This window comes from Carcharodon carcharias, chromosome 20 (genome assembly GCF_017639515.1).
Source record: "Carcharodon carcharias isolate sCarCar2 chromosome 20, sCarCar2.pri, whole genome shotgun sequence".
NCBI classification, from domain to species: Eukaryota; Metazoa; Chordata; class Chondrichthyes; order Lamniformes; family Lamnidae; genus Carcharodon; species Carcharodon carcharias.
Genome location: NC_054486.1, coordinates 67,665,410 through 67,684,810, shown reverse-complemented (window position 1 = coordinate 67,684,810; position 19,401 = coordinate 67,665,410). Strand labels below are relative to the sequence as shown.

The 19,401-nt window shown below is 39.0% G+C and overlaps 1 protein-coding gene across 6 annotated transcripts in view; it reads right to left on the bottom strand.

The window, feature by feature from the left end:
* The window catches only part of map4k5 (mitogen-activated protein kinase kinase kinase kinase 5), a 149,685-nt gene that overhangs the window by 110,627 nt on the left and 19,657 nt on the right, over nucleotides 1-19,401 (bottom strand). For 2 of the 6 annotated variants that reach the window (XM_041214459.1, XM_041214460.1), the window contains exon 2: nucleotides 18,624-18,681. In XM_041214459.1, the coding sequence (XP_041070393.1) occupies nucleotides 18,624-18,681 (58 nt within the window). Of the gene's footprint in view, nucleotides 1-14,619; nucleotides 14,642-17,237; nucleotides 17,380-17,410; nucleotides 17,622-17,685; nucleotides 17,706-18,623; nucleotides 18,682-19,401 lie in introns of those variants that run through there. The other 4 variants (XM_041214464.1, XM_041214461.1, XM_041214463.1 and 1 more) reach the window with 4 other exon arrangements.

Genomic DNA, 19,401 nt, shown 5'->3' with positions numbered 1-19,401 from the left:
GTCCACCATCTACAAAGCACAAACCAGGAGTGGAACGGAATACACTCCACTTGCCTGAATGAGTGCAGATCCAACAACACTTGAGAAGCTTGATACCATCCAGGGCAAAACAGCCCACTTGATCAGCACCAATTCACTAACTTGAAACTTCACTCCCTCCACCACTGACGCACAGTGGCAGCAGAGTACCACCTACAAGATGCACTGCAGTAACTGACCAAGGTTCCTTTGACAGCACCTTCCAAATCCATAACCTCTACCATCCAGAAGGACAAGGGCAACAGCTGCATTGGAACATGACCACCTGGTTCCCCTCCAAGCCACACCATCACAACTTGGTTCCATAGCATTGTTCTTTCATGGTCGCTAGGGAAACATCCTGGAACTCCCTTCCAAGATGCAATGTATGTACATGTTTGATACTTGAAACAAAACATCCTGACAGTTACCACTAACCAGAAATTGAACTGGACCAGCCATACAAATTACAGTGGCTACAGGACAGATGCTGGGAATTCTGCAGTGAATTCACCTCCCGAGTCCCCAAAGCCTACAGCGCCACTCCTTCACTGCCACTAGGTTAAAACCCTGGAATTCCCTTTCTAACAGCAATGTGGATGTACCAACACCACATAGACTGCAGCAGTTCAAAAAAAAGGTGGCTTACCACCACCACCTCAAGGGCAATTAGGGATGGACAACAAATACTGGCCTAGCCAGCGACACCCACATTTCATGAACAAATAATTTAAAAAACACCTTTGATGTATATCCCACTGTGTAATCAGAACTGTGGAGATAAAGCACCAAGGAATCCGTTACATCAAATACATATAGAATCAAAACATATTGTTCAGGTAAAACTCAGAAAAACTTAGATACCTGCTCAAGCATTAAGAATGAAAGCATTTTGTACTGAAAAGGATTTCTGTTAACTACAAATCTAATAATTGCCCGATATCTTTCCTGATGAAACAACAAAAATCTTTTCCCCACCTGGATAAAAGCAACAACAAGCTCAGATGAAGTCATTTTATTCGATTAGCTTTGACTAGATTGTAGCATTTCACCTGTGTCAGAAGATTGAGGTTCAAGCACATTAAGTAGAACTGACACTTCTGCGCAAATCTGAAGGAAGTGATGTGCTGTCAAACACATCTTTTAACTTAGTTGTTTCTGGGTTTATTACAGTACTTATCCATGTCTTGATGCCCTGATACACATTAACACAAAAATCTTTAAAGGCCACATTAAATGCCTTTGCTCAATTGAGCTACAAATAATTTGACTTGGATACATTAATAAAATCAAAGACACCCAAGAATCCATAAGTAGAACAAAGGGAAATATCCAGGTAGTGTCATATTCCATAAATAAACCAAGAAAAAAAATTCACAAATGGATGTTCCAATTTCTCAGCAAACTTTGGAATTTCCAAATCACTGATACTGATCAAAATAGAGTGGAATGCAGTAGTTACTCTTTTGCTTCTTAATGTTTTATGAGGATACTGTAACAGAGTATAAAAGCAAGGAAATTATGTTAGACCTTTATAAAACACCAGTTAGGCTGCAGTTGGAGAATTGTTGCCAATTCAGGGCACAATGCTAAGTCAAGGCCTTAAAGAGAGTGCAGAAGAGATTTGCTAGTATGGCATCAGGAATAAAGGCTTCAGTTACTTGCAGAGAATAGAGAAACTGGAATGTTCTCCTTGGAGTACAGAAGGTTAAGGGAGAAGTTGCTAGAGACATTGAGTAAATAATGGTTCCAATGACAAAAGGGTCAATAACCAGAAAATACAGATTTAAGGCGATTGGCAAAGAACCAGAGGTGACATTAGGAAAAAAATGTTATGCAGCGAAATGTGATCTGGAATGCATTGCCTGAAAGGATGGTCAAAGGAGATTCATTAGTAACTTTCAAATGGGAATTAGGTAAATACTTGAATAGAGGAAAAAAACTGCTGGGTTAAGGGGAAAGAACAGAGGAGCGGGGCTAAATTAGATAACTCCTTCAAATAGCCTGTGCATGGACTAAGTGGCCTCCTTCTGTGTGTATTATTCTATGATCCAAGGTATCTATTCAGTACTTTGAGTATATCCCTTCCACACACATTGTGCTATCACAATTTAGTGATGTTTTTGCAATACTTAGAGGCGCATTTAAAATGTAACAGTAATACTCATTTCTGTTTAATAATTAGCACTAAAACCTGCCATTCAGTCTCCCACCACTGATGGCACTGTGATAAGTTGCCTGGGTCAGTTTGCATTTTATTTTTGAATTTACTGCAAAGGTTTGATTTATGTTGTTATAAGTAATGAGGGCTTTAAATTAACAAGTCTTGCTGGTCTCCATTTACCTTGCTTTTCACTTAGTTGCCATGGCTATAAATATTTGACACTATCCTAGACAGAAGTCAAAATGTAGATGCAGCTCTAGGGCATAAAATGCAAAAATATAAGTGGAGAAAAGGCAGAGAGCAAAAGTGATAGGTCAGTGAATAGGTGATTGAGACAAACAGATCTTTGGCCAAGCCAGCCACCAAATTTTTGTTCTATCCATCCATTTGGTTCCAGACTCTTGGCAAACAACGAGACAGATGTCACACACTGCAAACATCAGCTGCAAATTCTAGCGATGTCACTATGTATGCAGAATTTGGGGACATAGACAAGAAATAATATCTGCACACAAACAAAAAAAGAAAAAAAAACAGATGGGTTTGGGTGGGGAGTGTTGCAGGAGGAGGGCTGAATACACAAAAGGGAGAAACAGATTAGAAGTAGCAGCAAATGCAAACAGGTCACAGATAGATGGAGGCAGCACACTATATCGCAGATAGATATATAAATGGTGCACAAGGGCATCTCACAGTCTCTAATGGATGACAGATAAAAAGCAATGCATGTATGTATCACATTTGGTAGAAGCGAGCTTACTCCAACCACCCCAATATTACAGGAAATATAGCAACATTGGACAGAACGAAATATGGCACCAACCATAGAAAGAAAGATCATTACAGAAGCAGAAATATGGACATAATGCATTGCAGAATAGAAACTAGGAGCAGGAGTAGGCCATTTGGCCCTTCGAGCCTGCTCCGCCATTCATTATGATCATGGCTGATCATCCAACTCAATAGCCTGCTCCTGCTTTCTCCTCATACCTTTTGATCCCTTTCGAGCCCCCAGAGCTAGATCTAAGTTCTTCTTGAAAGCATACAATGTTTGGGGTCTCAACTACTTTCCGTGGTAACGAATTCCACAGGCTCACCACTCTCTGGGTGAAGAAATTTCTCCTCATCTCAGTCCTAAATGTTCTACCCTATATCCTCAGACTGTCCCCCCTGGTTCTGGACTGGCCCACCGTCAGGAACATCCTTCCTGCATCTAACCTGTCTAGTCTTGTTAGAAATTTATAGGTTTCTATGAAATCCCAACCTCATTCTTCTGAACTCCAGAGAATATAATCCTAATCGACTCAATCTCTCCTCATATGTCAGTCCCTCCATCCCAGGAATCAATCGCGTAAACCTTCGCTGCATTCCCTCTATAGCAAGTCTATCCTTCCTCAGCTAAGGAGACCAAAACTGCACACAATATTCCGAGTGTGGTCTCACCAAGGCCCTGCACAATTGCAGCAAGACATCCCTGTTCCTGGAATCAAATCCTCTGGCTATGAAGGCCAACATACTATCTGCCTTCTTTACCGCCTGCTGCACCTGCATGCTGACCTTCAGTGACTGGTGTACAAGGACACCCAGGTCTCATTGCACATTCCCCTCTCTCAATTCATAGCCATTCAGATAATAATCTGCCTTCCTGTTTTTGCTACCAAAATGGATAACCTCACATTTATGCATATTATTCTGCATCTGCCATGCATTTGCCCACTCACTCAGCTTGTCCAAATCACATTGAAGCATCTCTGCATCCTCCTCACAGCTCACCCTCTCACCCAGCTTTGCGTCATCTACAAATTTGGAGATATTACATTTAATTCTCTCATTGAAATCATTAATATATATTGTGAATAACTGGGGTCCCAGCACTGACCCCTGCAGTACCCCACTAGTCACTGCCTGCCATTCGGAAAAAGACCCATTTATTCCTACTCTTTGTTTCCTGTCTGCCAATCAGTTTTCTATCCATCTCAATACACTACCCCCAATCCCATGCACTTTAATTTTACACGCCAATCTCTTATGTGGGACTTTGTTGAAAGCCTTCTGAAAGTCCAAATAAACCTCATCCACATCCCCATCAACTCTACTAGTTACATCCTCGAAAAATTCCAGTAGATTTGTCAAGCATGATTTCCCTTTCATAAATCCATGCTGACTCTGTCTGATTCTGCCACTGTTTTCCATGTGCTCAGCTATTAAATCTTTTATAAAGGACTCAAAATTTTCACCACTACCGACGTCAAGCTGACCGGTCTATAATTCCCTGTTTTCTTTCTGCCTCCCTTTTTAAATAGTGAGGTTACATTAGCTACCCTCCAATCTGTAGGAACTGTTTCAGAGTCTATAGAATCTTGGAAGATGACCACCAATGCATCCACTATTTCTAGGGCCACTTCCTTAAGTACTCTGGGGTGTAGATTATCAGGCCCCAGGGATTTATCGGCCTTCAATCCCATCAATTTCCCCAACACCAACACAATTTCCCTACTAATACTGATTTCTTTCAGTTCCTCTCTCTCACTAAACCCTGTGTTCCCCAACATTTCTGGGATGTTATTAGTGTCCTCCTTTGTGAAGACAGAACCAAAGTATTATTTAGTTGGTCAGCCATTTCTTTGCTCCCCATTATAAATTCCCCTGTTTCTGACTGTAAGGGACCTACATTTGTCTTCACCAATCTTTTTCTCTTCACATACCTATAGAAGCTTTTACAGTCAGTTTTTATGTTCCCTGCAAGCTTACTCTCGTACTCCATTTTCCCCTTCTTAATCAATCCCTTGGTCCTCCTTTGCTGAATTCTCAACTGCTCCCAATCCTCAGGTCTGTTGTTTTTTCTGGTCAATTTGTATGCCTCTTCCTTGCATCTAATAATATCTTTAATTTCCCTTGTAAGCCATGGTTTGGCCACTTTTCCTGTTTTACTTTTGCGCCAGACAGGAATAAACAATTGTTGTAGTTCGCCCATGCGCTCTTTGAATGTTTGCCATTGCCTATCTGCCATCATCTCCTTGTAAGATTTCCCAATCCATCTTAGACAACTCGCGCCTCATACCATCGTAGTTTCCTTTATTACGATTCAGGACTCAAGTCTCAGAATCAATTACGTCACTCTCCATCTTGATGAAGAATTCTATCATATTATGGTCGCTCATCCCCAAGGGGTCTCGCACAACTAGATTGCCAATTATTCCTTTCTCATTACACAATACCCAGTCGAGGATGGCCTGTCCTCTCGTTGGATCCTCAATGTATTGGTCCAGAAAACCATCCCGTATACACTCCAGGAATTCCTCCTCTACGGTATTGTTACTAATTTGATTTGAATAGAAGCACAATCATTACAGGAAAAGGGCCATGAGCATCACCAATGGCGATCTATGAATTATAACCAAGAAATGTAGAAATGAGGTAGCCACAGATGATAAAGAGTAAAATGAGAGAACTATGAAAAAGCTGAAGGCAGAGGATCTCAGGCTGAAAAATGGTGAACTGTTAAATCTAAAACAGACGTATTATTGGATGCACCTTTTTAATGATTTAGGGATGGGCTGAAATGCTGAAAATAAAATGCAGCAGAGTTGTTACAAACGCGAGGGTTTAAGTTAATTATGTTTGGACTTGAGTATGGCTGAAAAGAGAGACGTGTCAAAGCCTTTCATCTTGCACTCATCAGGACACTCGCAAGAATACCAATATAAGGTGGAAAACAACAATTTATACTGTATGTGAAGACAGTGCTGATTGGTAGGTGTTGCCATGGAGAATGCACCAGTAATGGTAACTGACAGTTAACTGCCAATCATTGTTTGAAATTTAAACCAGGCAGCTTGACCCTGATAGGCCAAGGCGTTGCCCTGAGGAATGAGTCAGCATATAGCTATCATGTGTAAGTAACAAAGTGACAGCCATTTGCTAACTCATTCCTCAGGGCAATGCCTTGACCAATACTCCAGTTCTGTACTACCAAATGACTATATGTTTGGACTGTTTTTAATTCAAGGTAAAATAAAGTGATGAAGCATCATGTGATCTGCTACAAGTTCTGCCCATCAAGCCTGTGTGGCTTGGTTACCTTGGAGATCAGGGGAGCAGGCCATGTGCTACTGATTGCATATACCAGGGTTAACACCCAAAAATCAAAGCAGAAGCAGATACTCTTGTTCTTACAGACTTTGTCTCAGAGACTTTGAGGAGGAACACACAGAGGGACAGACAGACAGAATAGCAGTTCCTGCGATCTGCAGAGGGAAAAGGCTGTTTTCTGTTAGCTACCAGGCAGGATGCTGGGAAAAGTTGGTCCAACGGTTGAAGAAAAGGAGCCCACTGTGATTTAAGGGGAAGATTCACACTGGTTAGGCTGGGAGAATGAAAAAATGGAGTGGGCCTTACTGCTGACAGTTGGTTCAGGAATTCTCTGGAAACTAAGGGAAATGACCTTCAATAGTCATGGAATGTTATTACTCAGCGAAATGGAGAGAAGTAATCCATTGGAATCTGGGAGTAACTGTGGGCTGTTCCCTATAAAGGATGCAATCCTGTGGAGATCATACTTTTAATGTATATAGGGCAGGATGGGGTTATTGGCCACATTAAGACAATAATAAGGTTCATCTTTGCTGTACTTTGGAATATTACTTGACTACTAAGTATGTTTAGGCAATGTTGCCTGAAGTTTGTTACAGTACAAGTTTTAAAATGTGAAATCTTGTTGTGCAATTCTCTTAAGTGAGTCATTGGGAATTCAAATACCTTTATAAAGTTGATTGGGCTCTACGGGGATCATAAGAATCAGGAAAAATGCACAAAACAAATTCTTAAATTTAAAAACAAGTGTGCACTCAAATGCAAAAGGCGCTTTAGGAGCCAGATGCTTGAAACACTGCAGCTATGTTCAAACCAATGAAAGGCACTGTTCAAGCTGGAGCAGCTTGCATAATGCTGACCTGCATAAATAAAGACAGTACACTATTCATGCTGGAGTTGGGTAAGAAATGGGGTTGGCTACTGTATTAATTTTGAAACAAAGCTACAAATGAAAAAAATGTCCAGATACAGATTGCTTCAGGAAAAATTGCAACTGATCCTCAAAGGCAGTCAATGGAATCACGCCACATCTGAGAGGAATGCAAAGTTCTCCTTTCCCCACTTCTTATAGAATATCATAACATCTTTGCCTGAAATTTCTTTGATTCTTTTCTTTAAACAAAAGGTTAATCTTCAAGCTGATATGAAGACCCTTGAGCAGGATTCCCCACAATGCTCAATTGATCTAGTGGCCTCTTCACTCCAGCTGAACACTCACAGGACACCGTGAACAATACAATTTCAAACAGCTCCAGAGTTGAGCTCGAGCCAGCGTACTCCCAGGAAACCATACTAAAAATGAAAAGTTATTGTTTAATTTTTGACCTTTATATGATTGTTGTGCTTTGGAACTGTTTAATTTAAAGATAAAACAAAGGGAGTCATATGACCTTATCTGATGTCTGCCTGACAGCAAGCCTGGGTGGTTTGATAGTGAGATCTCTAGAAAGAAGGCACAAGATGTTTACACTGGAGACAATGGCAGCAGCCTGTGTGCTAACAGACTGAGCTTTCAAATTGTTCATTTACTGCCAAGATAGAGTCTCAAGGGTAACTAATCAGCATTTCTACCTACATACAAAGTCCATGTGATTCACACTGCCAGGGAGATGGATTTTGAGAAGGGAAGTGTTTCTAGGATATCCCTGAAACTCACCGACAAGTTTAGTCTGCCAGGTCCGGGAGAAAGAGCAATTAGAGGCCAAAACTTTGTGGTTCACCATGCAGGAACGCTCAGATCGCAAAGGCCAAATTTGTGAGGAGTTGAAATGAAGCTGGAAGATTTGCCTAGCTTTAGCTGGAGGTAGAAGTCTCCAAGATAACTTGCACTGTAAAAGACAGTTCTAGAGTTTAAAGTTTCCAGGCTGGGATAGGAAAAAAGATTGGAAGTAAAGCCTCAGGAGCTACGAATCATGGACTAGTTGCAGTTTTGTTCATTTCTGTTTTGTGCTTTAAAGCATAAATTACCTATAAAAAGTATGAAGTCAAAATTGCTTTAGTCTTTTCCTATAGTAAAATCTTAAAATGTGAAATCTTGTCTATCAGCTGTAAACTTGAAGTTTGAATTGAGAGTTATTCGTCTTGGTGGCTATTTTAACAATACTGATTTGACATTTGTTCTATTCGTTAACTGCATATTTTGTACATTAAAAGCAAAGATTTAAATCTTAAATGAAAATTAGTGCTTAACTTTAAAGAAATAAAGATATCGCGAGGAATTATCAGCCATCTGGTGTTACAATACTGCTGCAGAGAGCAAAATAAATCACATTGCTTTGCCTTTCAGCAAAAGGAGATGTTTGATCCACCACAAATGTACAACCATATAAGAAAAAGAGCAGCAGTTTTGTGCTACATTTTTCTCTAATACAAGTTCAACTTAAATACAAAAGGCAAATTCGTAATATTTCAGTTCAAATTACTGTGGTTGTTACCAAGGGGAAGGAGTCATGAACAACCTAAAACAAAACAAGAATTCCTTTTTCTTTTAGGACAGCCAAAAATACACTTCAGATATATTTACACTGTCCTTTAAGTAGACATTCAATTCTCCTGTAGCCAGTCAAAAGTGACTCTTAGCTCCTTAAGGTTACTTCCGATCTCTTCCAATCGCGGCCTGGAAACTTTTAACTCCAGAACTGTCTTTCATGGTTCAAGTTTTCCTGGAGGCTTCTACCTCCTGCTAAAGGTAGGCAAATCTTCCAGCCTTGTTATAACTCCTCCCAAATTTGATCTGTCCAATCTGAGTGCAATTTCCTACCTGCTTTCTGGCATGGTGAATCACAAATTTTTGGCCCCTAGGTGCTCTCTCTCTCCATGATCTGGCAGACTAACCTTATGTTTCAAGGATATCTTAAACTCTTCCCCTCTCAAAGCCCATCTCCCTGACAATATGAAACATATGCTTGTATGTAGGTAGAAATGCTAATTAGCTATCCTCAAGACCCTATCTTGCCAGTAAATAGACAATTTGAAGCACAACTATTTTCAACTCAATATTCTTAACACTTTTCTGGGATTTTGGAAGCTCTCAGTCTGTAAGCAGACAGGCTGCTGCTATCGTCCTCAAGTGTAAACAACTCGCATCATCTTCCCAGTAAAGCAATCTGGGCCCCGTTTCATCTCTAGCAATCAAACCACCCAGGCTTGCTGTCAGGCAGACTTCAGATAAGGCCACACGACTACCTTCATTTTACCTTAAAAAGACAGTCCCAAAACACATATAACCCATGTATTTCCCTTGAAATGAATTGTTATTGTTTACAACAGTGCTCGTTCTATAAGGAAGGCTAAAGCAAATGTATGTAGATGTCTTAGCACAATAATCCCAAAGAAAAAGAATAATTTGAGCATAGTCACGGCAGGGGATAAGGGTGCAATTCAAAACTGAAATATTTTGGTAATATTATCGAACAGAAAAGGTTCAAAAAGTAAACAAAATAATTTGCTCTGTGTAATAGAATATTAGGTTAAGACACTAATGCCATTTATTTTACACATAATGGCCCAGAGTTTAATTGCCAACTTATAGAAACCAGGTAGAAGGGCAGTTAGACTATGATCAGTAATTAACTCCTCTGACTCAGGGACCTTTCCACATCTTGATCTTAACCTGGTCTTCTGAGGAAGGAAGGAAATGGGGTTCTACTTTAAACATGGAGATTAGGTATAATGACATCATCAGGGATTGATTTGCAATTTTAGTTGAAAGCCTGAGCAGGAGAGCAATGATGTTTCCCTACCAGGCCAGTCCTGCTGGGAGCCTGATCGCAGGTGAAGAAGCCCATAAAGGTGAAGCTCTGCCACTAGGATCAGGCCCTCCACTTGCCCAGCCCGTGATCCAGTCTCCCATACACCAATCCTGCACCCCACCACTGCACCCTCCCCCAACCACCCTGTAAAAATCAAGACCATTGCCTCAGTTTCAGCTGCACTAACAGGCAGGCACTGTTATGCCAGGAAAAAGGAGTGGCGGGGGGGTGGAATCAGTTAATAGTCAAACTGGGTTGTCACACACACCACCTCCTGCTCTGGTTCAGAAGATCTGAACAAAATTATTTAATCAAGGAAATTGGACAACAGTAAAATATAGAAAACATTATGCATGTTCCTACCACTGTCCTCTGCAGGAAAACTAAACATTCTGTTTTGTCATTAGGAATGACCAACTCATGTTTCCAAAACGTCCTTGGAGTTTTTGATGTGACACTTCCCAAGTACAATTCACTCATAAATTCAACAGTACTAATTACACTCCAATCTTTGCATTGACTAATTATAAATGCTTGAATTGTGTTTCAAGAGTCAGTTAAGAATAAGTATAACTAGTTTTATTCACGAAAATTACTCTTACAATCCTGTGTGAAAAGACTACAGACTTAAATTACCTCCTTTAAAGTTTACTGTTCGATCAAGCAAATTAACCAGTTCAACTAAAATTAGAATGTATATTCATTTTAGATATTCGTGCAATCAAACTATTATAAATATTAGTATTAGCATGGAAGAAGATTGGCTAGCTAACAGGAAGCAGAGTTAGCATAAATGGGTCTTTTTCTGGTTGGCAGGATGTGACAAGTGGTGTGCCACAAGGATCAGTGCTGGGGCCTCACATTTTTACAATTTATGTAAATGAAGGGATGAAGGGACCGAAGGAATGGTTGCTAAATCTGCTGATGACACAAAGTTAGGTAGGAAAGTAAATTCTGAAGACATCGATAGTATGTATGTATAATTTGTATGTTTGTATTGAAATGTGCATGTCAAGAGAAGTAGTTACAGCACAAAACCCACAATTTTAAATTAAGGAAACACTACAATTGAGTATAGTGACGTGGCCAAGGTAAAAAAAATGTTTAAAATATATTGCCGATTCTAGGTTGCCTGCAGAAGGTCATATTTCAGCAATCTAGCAACCACACAGATGTGGTCATGGCTGGTCTCATAGCAACATTTTTCAGAGGGTTATATTTCCTTACTGAAGAATTCAAACCCGAGCAGTATTTCCTCCCAGCAGGTATTTTGGACAAGCTCAAAAAAATACAGCCCAGTATAAAGCAATCTTTTCATGGCAACTGCATTTGAATCTCTATAAATGGACAAAAGTTTTTGCACTTTTTCTTCTTTCCAAAGAAACAGGAAATGTGCAAAGTATTATCATTCAATTTACTATACCAGTAGATAAAGTAGTAGTACCAGAGGGTAGCTTCCTTAAAAGGGAGAGAAAATAGAAATGACCTATCTATAAAAAAAATCAACAAGCTTTTATGAAGGCAGACATCATGAATATGAATCAACAATTTAAAAATACATCACAGCACAAATACTGCAGATATACTGAAAATTTGAAATAAAAATAGAAAATGCTGGAAATACAACAACTGTGGAGAGAGAATAGAGAATGAGTGACCTTTCATCAGAACAGATTTCAATTTTTAAGTAGCAAAATACACAGCAACTTGGAAAGCAAGTACATCGACCTGAAACATTAACTGTCTTTCTCTCTCTACAGATTTGCCATGCTGAATATTTCCAGCATTTTCCATACTAAATTTAAAAATATATTTCATGGAAAATCACATCTTTAGAACTTGCTGCATGCCATCAATTTTAATGAAATTCTGGTCTCCCTCAGCCAAGCATTAAAAAAATGTGCTGTCACAAAGCAAACACTATTACAGTAAAAGCATTCAGGTGCCAGTAGGAACTTTATTATTGTAGTCATTCTTTACAAAAAAAAAAATCAATACTACTGCAATTCAAGTTTTTTTTTACGTAAATAACTTGAATGTAGTTTCAATAAGATGACCAGGGCATCCACAAAATTCTGCCTTAATTATTTGCCACTAGTCAACATTCTGTGGCGTAGCACAAGGAGAGGGGAATGAAGGCCAGGCATATTAGTCCTAAAATGAAGCAAGGAACAAGTATTTTTTATATTTGCTCATGGGGTGTAGGCATCGCTGGCTAGGCCAGTCCATCCCTAATTGTCCTTGAGAAGGTGGTGGTGAGCTGCTTTCCTGAACTGCTGGCAGAGGACCAGAGCACAGAAGTGATTCAGTTCTTCTTTTAGGATTACATCTTCTGATTTTTTTTTAAAATGCATTAACTGGATTTTAATTTATAAATAGCAAAATTCACAACAATTTGGAAAGCAAAAGAAGTAGATTGGTTGGAGCAGGAGTTTTTCTTACAGTATAGGTTAAGGAGTTGGGAGACAAAACAGATTCCCCACAGTGTTGCTGCTGTTGCGAGTATAATGAAAGTGTGACAAGTCTACAAAGGCAAATTTCATAAATGTAGACATTATAATGAGAAAAAATTGACATTAAAGTCTATGGTGCTACAAGATGGATTATAGATTGTTAGACATTATGAGCACCGATAAACGTTCCCTCTAATTTTCTTCCACAGTGTGATTTAAGTGCGTGGTCCTTTAAATTCCTTTGCATGGCTGCACTCCTAAGCTAATTTTAAAGGAACCAACATGTGTGAGACCTGGTTTGCTGCTCAGCCACACAGCTTAGAGGGAACTTTAACACTAACCACCGAAAACTGTTTACTAGAGAATACACAAATAAGATGTTTACTATGTCTCCTATCAATAAAGACAACAGAACAGGTCACATTACACCTTTGTGCAAACTAAAAAGTGGTCTAGATTTGTTGACAGATAATGTTTTATTTGTTATTTCTGAGCATTACTACTACTTACGATATGATTTGCATGTTCTCCAGATTAATTTATTCCTATCCAGCACAATAGCCTGCATCTAAGCTCACATTTCAGTTCATGGGGCGTGTGAAAAGCAACCTGGGATAGCAGGCTGTAAGATGAACAGTAAACCCTTTTAGTGACAAGCAACGTACTGGAAATAGTATGGGTTATCACGACAAACTTTTGACCCTTGGCAAATAACTAATAAATCTCACTCTGGCAGATCACTCATTTATCTTGCTATTACGAAAAAACAAGTTTATGCCGTAGAATTGAATAGAATCAAGAGCAAGCAGCACATCCCAAGATAATGGCCTTGATTTTGCAGTCAGTGGCGGATGAAAGAATATCTCCATGCAGGGGCACAAGATGACAGCAAATATTTTTCTACAATGAAGTTGCGGTATCTGAATTCAAGCGACGATAATGCAAGGAAGTTATAAAATCCCATCAATATTAAAATGAAGCCTGATCAAATGACAAGAAAAATTTGCACTGCAACGTGTGGTGATTAGGAATCTAACATAGCACAGGACCCTCTGGAGGGGATGTGGGACCTGTGATAATAGGAAAAGAAACTGCATCTCCCCTTAACTAATCAGATTGAGGAAACTTTACCGAGCCATGCAGAGTCTGAAACAGGAAGCGTAAGTTTGTATAGTTAATAAAATGCAAATGAGAGAAAGGAAGACGCAATTGAGTGATGAGACAAAATTTTAAAATCCTATTTTAACTTTTTTAAAAATTCTTCAATAATTAAAGTTTGAAGGAATGAGAAGATAAATTTTCAGTGCTATCGTGGCTGTCTGGTAATAATTAAGTCTTTTCACTCCAATAAACATTTACTTACACTTGAACAGGCAAGCCATAACCTTTCCTAGCATGTTTAACAACAAAGTACCCTAATGTCCCACCGCTGTTTATCTTTCAAAGCTGAGTCCCTTGGCAAGATAGTTATTGTGATGCTTCTGGAGAAGCAGGGCAACTTCCTGATTTTCACATTTCGCTGTGCATGTAAGGTCACCAGACATTTTTGTTCAATTTACTCTTTAATAACAACGCACACTAATAGTCTCACTTCAATCTATTTAATCTCTATTCAATCTAGGCCAGTAAGGCTCTAGCAGTTCTCAAAAATAATACATCGGTTAGACTAAGCACCCCTGATTGAGAAATTTTATACAAGAATGGATGCTCATGCAAGCCGGAAATGTGAAATAAAGACAGAAAATGTTGGAAATACAGACTAGATGCTCAACAGGCATAGCACCAATTCATTTACTACCTGTCAAAGAGGGACTACAGCCTGGGATCATTGCTACCAGCAAACACTTTCTGCCAGTCAAAAATTAAATTGAAAGATTTCAATCGCAAATAAACACAGGTTATCAAACAGATCCCTGCCAAGCAATCTACACCCCTTCAGGTCACAGCAAAACTGGACAAGTTTTGCTTTCAGAACTTGAAGGTATAATTGCAATGGCTGTGAATAGATGCAGAGAGAATTGCAGTTGAAGATGGGGGTATCAATTGTTTATATTACTTAAACAACTTGTCAACTGTCAACTTAAATGACCTGATAATCACCTATAACATGTGGAAAGCTTTGAGGTGCTTACTTACTTACCCCATGCAGACACTGAAGTATATTTTTACTTGATATTTTCCTGGCATGAAGCTGTAGCATTCATTTTCAAGTGACTACAACACAAAGGGATTTAAATTCCTATATTAAAATTAAGCCCAATTAAACGACAGGACAAATTTCCATTTGTCACAACTTATTAAGGAGAATAGGAATCAACTCAGGAGTTAATGCTTTCTATTTAGAAGTCTGACTTTTGTAGTTCTTGCTTTACAACAGTGCTTTAAATCAGAGCTGTCCCTTTCATTTGCGCAAAGACATGAAATGTACCTTTCAAGACAACCTGCTATGTAAATTCCCAGTGCCCAGAACCTGCAAAGGCTTCATCACAACCAAACTGAACTGACCAGAATAGACATATTTATTGAATAAAACCTCTACTCTGGAGAACTGATTTTGAAATAGCCTGTTGGATGGGCAAGTTTCATGTACCACAGATAAATCTGGAGTAAATTATTAGGTAGTAAGTATTTTGTGTATTCATGAGCAATAGCAATAACAAACAATTGCATGCTGCAGTATGAAAGGCCTTTGATAACTTGGTGCAGACATTTGTGAAATTGCCACTTATTTAGATTAGGAAAAATAATTAGAAGTAGCCAAAGATTTCAAAATGGACAATCATGCTCAAAAATCCTAGGAATTGTTTTAAAGAAATGAAACAGAGCAAATACAGTACATGTGGATTTCAGAAAAGCCTTTATCAAAAGGACCATGTGAGAAAGGTGGAAGATCAAAAGGACCATGTGAGAAAGGTGGAAGATCAAAAGGGATGGGATTGTGGGGTTCGGGGAGGAGGTGGGGTAGAGGTTGCAAGGATAGCAAACCAAATTTGAAATTGGGCTATATTGTGGCTGAGATGAATGCTGCTTCTGTTGGCTGTCTCATCTCTGGTGAGAGCTATAAAAGAGTTCTGATGAAAGATAATTGAGCTGAAAAGTGAACTCTTTCTCTATCCTTAGATGCTGCCTGACCTGCTGAGTATTTTCAGCATTTTCTGACTTTATTTCAGATTTCCAGCATCCACAACATTCTGCTTTTAGATTAGTAATTGGTTAGAAGGGAGAAAACAGAGGAGTTGATGATACATTTTCAGAGTAACTGGATGTGGGTTTGGATTTAAGTCTCAAGGAAGTGATGTTAAAATGTTCAGATGATACCAAAAAAGTAGAAGACATTGTTTTCTTTAAGACTATCAAAGGGATGTTGTTAAGACTGGGGGGCGGGGTGGGAGTATGAGCTAAAAAGCAGCAAATGGGCTTCAATGGCGTGACACTCAGTTCTACCTTGCCATCACCTCTCTCATGTCTCTGGTCTGTCATAGAATGATAGAGTTATTAAGGCACAGACGGAGGCCAATTGGCCCAGAGCCCAGGTCAGTTCTCTGTCATACTGCTTGTCTGACATCAAGTCTTAGATAAGGAGACAAAATTCCTCCAACAAAATCTTGGGATGGCTATAGACATTGCCTTCAGTTCTTGCCACCTATTCCATGGTCGTTGCTGAGGCCAAATCAGACCGTTCATAACCCTATCCCATTTGACCTGGGGAGGAGCTTCAGGCCACACATCTACAGCATCGCTAAGACCAGCTACATCCATTTCCAACGCATTGTTTTTCTCTGCACCTGTCTCAGTTTATCCGTTGCTTGAAACCCTCAATCATGCCTTTATTTCCTCTAAACTTGACTATTCCAATCTCTTGGCGTCCTCCCTTCAATCTTCCACCCTCCTCAGACTTAAACTCATTCAAAGCACTGCGGCCTGTATCCTAACTCTCACCAATTCCCGTTCACCCATCAACCCAGACATAAAATTCCTAAATATTGTGAACTGTGAGGAACGTAGTGTAGAACTTCAAGAGGACATAGACAGGATGATGAAATGGGCAGCAAAGTGGTAGATTAAACTTAATGTAGTGAAGTGTGGAATAATTCATTTTGGTAGGAAGACCAAGGAGAGGCAATAAGGGTACATGGTTCATGAGATGGAAGTGGAGAGGCAATAAGGATACAATTCTACAGAAAGATGACCAGTACACATTTTCATCAGTTGACCCACATACAAAACATTTCACTGGCTTAAATTTAGTACAGTTTCCTTAGAAATGACAGTTTTATGATAGATTTTGAAGATGACTTGAGAATTTACATATAAAACAAGTGGAAGGCACTCAGTAGAGTGCATACCTCTGCCACAGTGTTTTAACTCAACTTATTACAAATACAGCTCTTCCTCTAAGTTCTTCCTCTTAAGCTTTTTTCCCCCCATCTGTTTCCTTTGTAACTACAAAGCTGAAAAAAAAAAATTGTTTTTGATTAAGCACTTTCATCTCATTTGAGGCTTCAGGTCAATCCATATTCAGCAACCTGCTCCAAAACCCCTGTTACAATCCCTGTGGGGGAACCATAAACCAAAATAAACAAATTTATCAAACAGCCCCCAAAGAAATTACGAACAAGACTTCACTTTTTGCAACTTTCACTGTAACAGGAATCCGAATCAACTTAAATTAAACATGAATTAATAGGCAAATGATACTTCAAATAAAGAAAGGTAAATTTCACTTAAAACAGTCAATACAACAAAGATACATCTTACGTAAACACAAGTAGTCGCATCACTCCCTGCACAAAGGTGGCAATACGTAGTTAATGGTTCCACTAAAAGCTGTTCTTTATTCATGCAGAGTAGATCAGGAGTCCTATCTGATAACAGCTTTCACCTTTGAGTTTCATGGGTATGATTTTCATCAGCAAGATTATCATCATCACCTATGAACCCTCTCTTCCTTGGATCATGACAGTCCTGATAGTGTAGATTTCTGGAGTTCCTTTTCAACCAACCAAGCAATAACATCCCGGTTCACGGTTTGGTCACTTCTGGGAAAACACCCAGATCTTTAGAATCTCCAAACTAATCACAAAATTGGATCTTTTTAATACACATGCCAGTACCGCCAAGAGCTCCTGTCTCATTTACTGCCAAACATAAAAACTGACTTCTCCCAGAGTGATTTGTTTCTTCTCCTCACAAAAATTGTGTTTACATTCTCTTTGTCTCTGCAACTGTGCACTGATCACCTTCGCCCTTCGACTCCTCTGCTTGTAGTTCTGCTTTGCGTCACAGCTTCTTTCTTAATTTCCTTCCTGTTGGCACTAATTCCAGGTCAAGGGTCCTCAGGTCACATGGACCAGTATTTCTCATTATCCAAGAAAACTACAATTGATTTCTTTACAATTGATGCAAGCTCTGAAAAGTCCTTTTCAAACATTCAAAAAAACAGATTCCACAGACTTTAAAGAAATTACAAACTTTCTTTACTATGCTGCTACCAGGTCAAAGATCATCACAGCTGTTACAAATTCCATTGCAGAAGCTTAGATAATACACACCAATCTAAATAAAGCAACCCACAACATTTTAGAAGTCAACTTGCCCCATCTACCAATGTTAACAAATGGTTAAAAAAAATTCCAGGATCCAAATCCACATCTTCGCCAAAACCAAAACTTTTTTCCTTGGGCCAAAGCCTGTGTACCAGTTCCAATGAAATCCGTCCATTAGTTCTGGAGATAAACTGTTTACAGACAAAGAAACTAATGGGCAAGAACTACCTCCACTAGAGGTAATGAACAAAATCATAAAAAGGATCAATGGGAATATTTATCAGCTGTTCCTAGTTCATATAAAGCTGCTTTAAACAATTTTCTTTAAGAGCTAACTTTGGATGATCGTATCCATCAGAATTTACTGAAACAAAAGTACATTTTCCCCATACAAGTTTTCCTAAAAAGTTAATAAACAATATTAGTAAAAGATTCTGAAGCAGTTTTGACAAACACAATGAGTGAAAAAAGGCTCACTTTTATCTGTTCAGATTTTTAAAAAAATCTAATCTCATCAGTTTGCCCATAAAAGGATAAAATATTTTATTTGATATCTGCTTAAGATCCAATGCATATTTTTGCTAAATTTACAGTTTACCTGGTTCCAATTTGATAATTTTGACTGCAGCCAGCTCTCCAGTCTGTAGATTCCTTGCCTGTAATGGAAACAAGAGAATACTTTAAAACAGATCCAAATGGTATTTCTCATTATATTTTTGAAACACACAAGATTGGAATATTCCATGCAGTACATTAATTACATTCTATTGTACAATTTATTTTAATTTAAGATGGCCAATCTAGGAATAAACGTATAGACACACAACCACAAAAATGCAGAGAAAACTTTGCTCTGCATAACTTAAATACCAAGCTCTCAGCTCCACTGAGACATGTCATTATTTCAGATGAAAAATTAAACAGAAATCATCTGCCTGCTCAAGAAGATGCAAGAGAATCTTTTTGAAGAGCAGCAGGGGAAATGTTGATGCCTTGACCAGCATTTGACACTCAACCAATGCATTTAACAAGAATCCTCATGAGTGCACAGAATTGGAAGTGACCTTGTGACGTGGGCTGATAATTGGTTGGGAAGTAGAAGTCAAGAGTAAAGAAAAGAAACACTTGCATTTATATAGCACCTTTCACTAGATATCTCAAGCCACTTCACAGCCAATTAAGTAAGAAGTGCAGATATTGTCATAATGTTGAAACACAGCAGCTCATCTGCACATATCAAGCTCCCAGAAATAGTAATGTGATGACCAGACCATTTGTTTTTGTGATGTTGATCAAGGGATAGGTATTGGCCATGAGACTGGAGATAACTCCCCACTCTTCTGTGAAATAGTATCATGGGTTCTTAAACATTCACC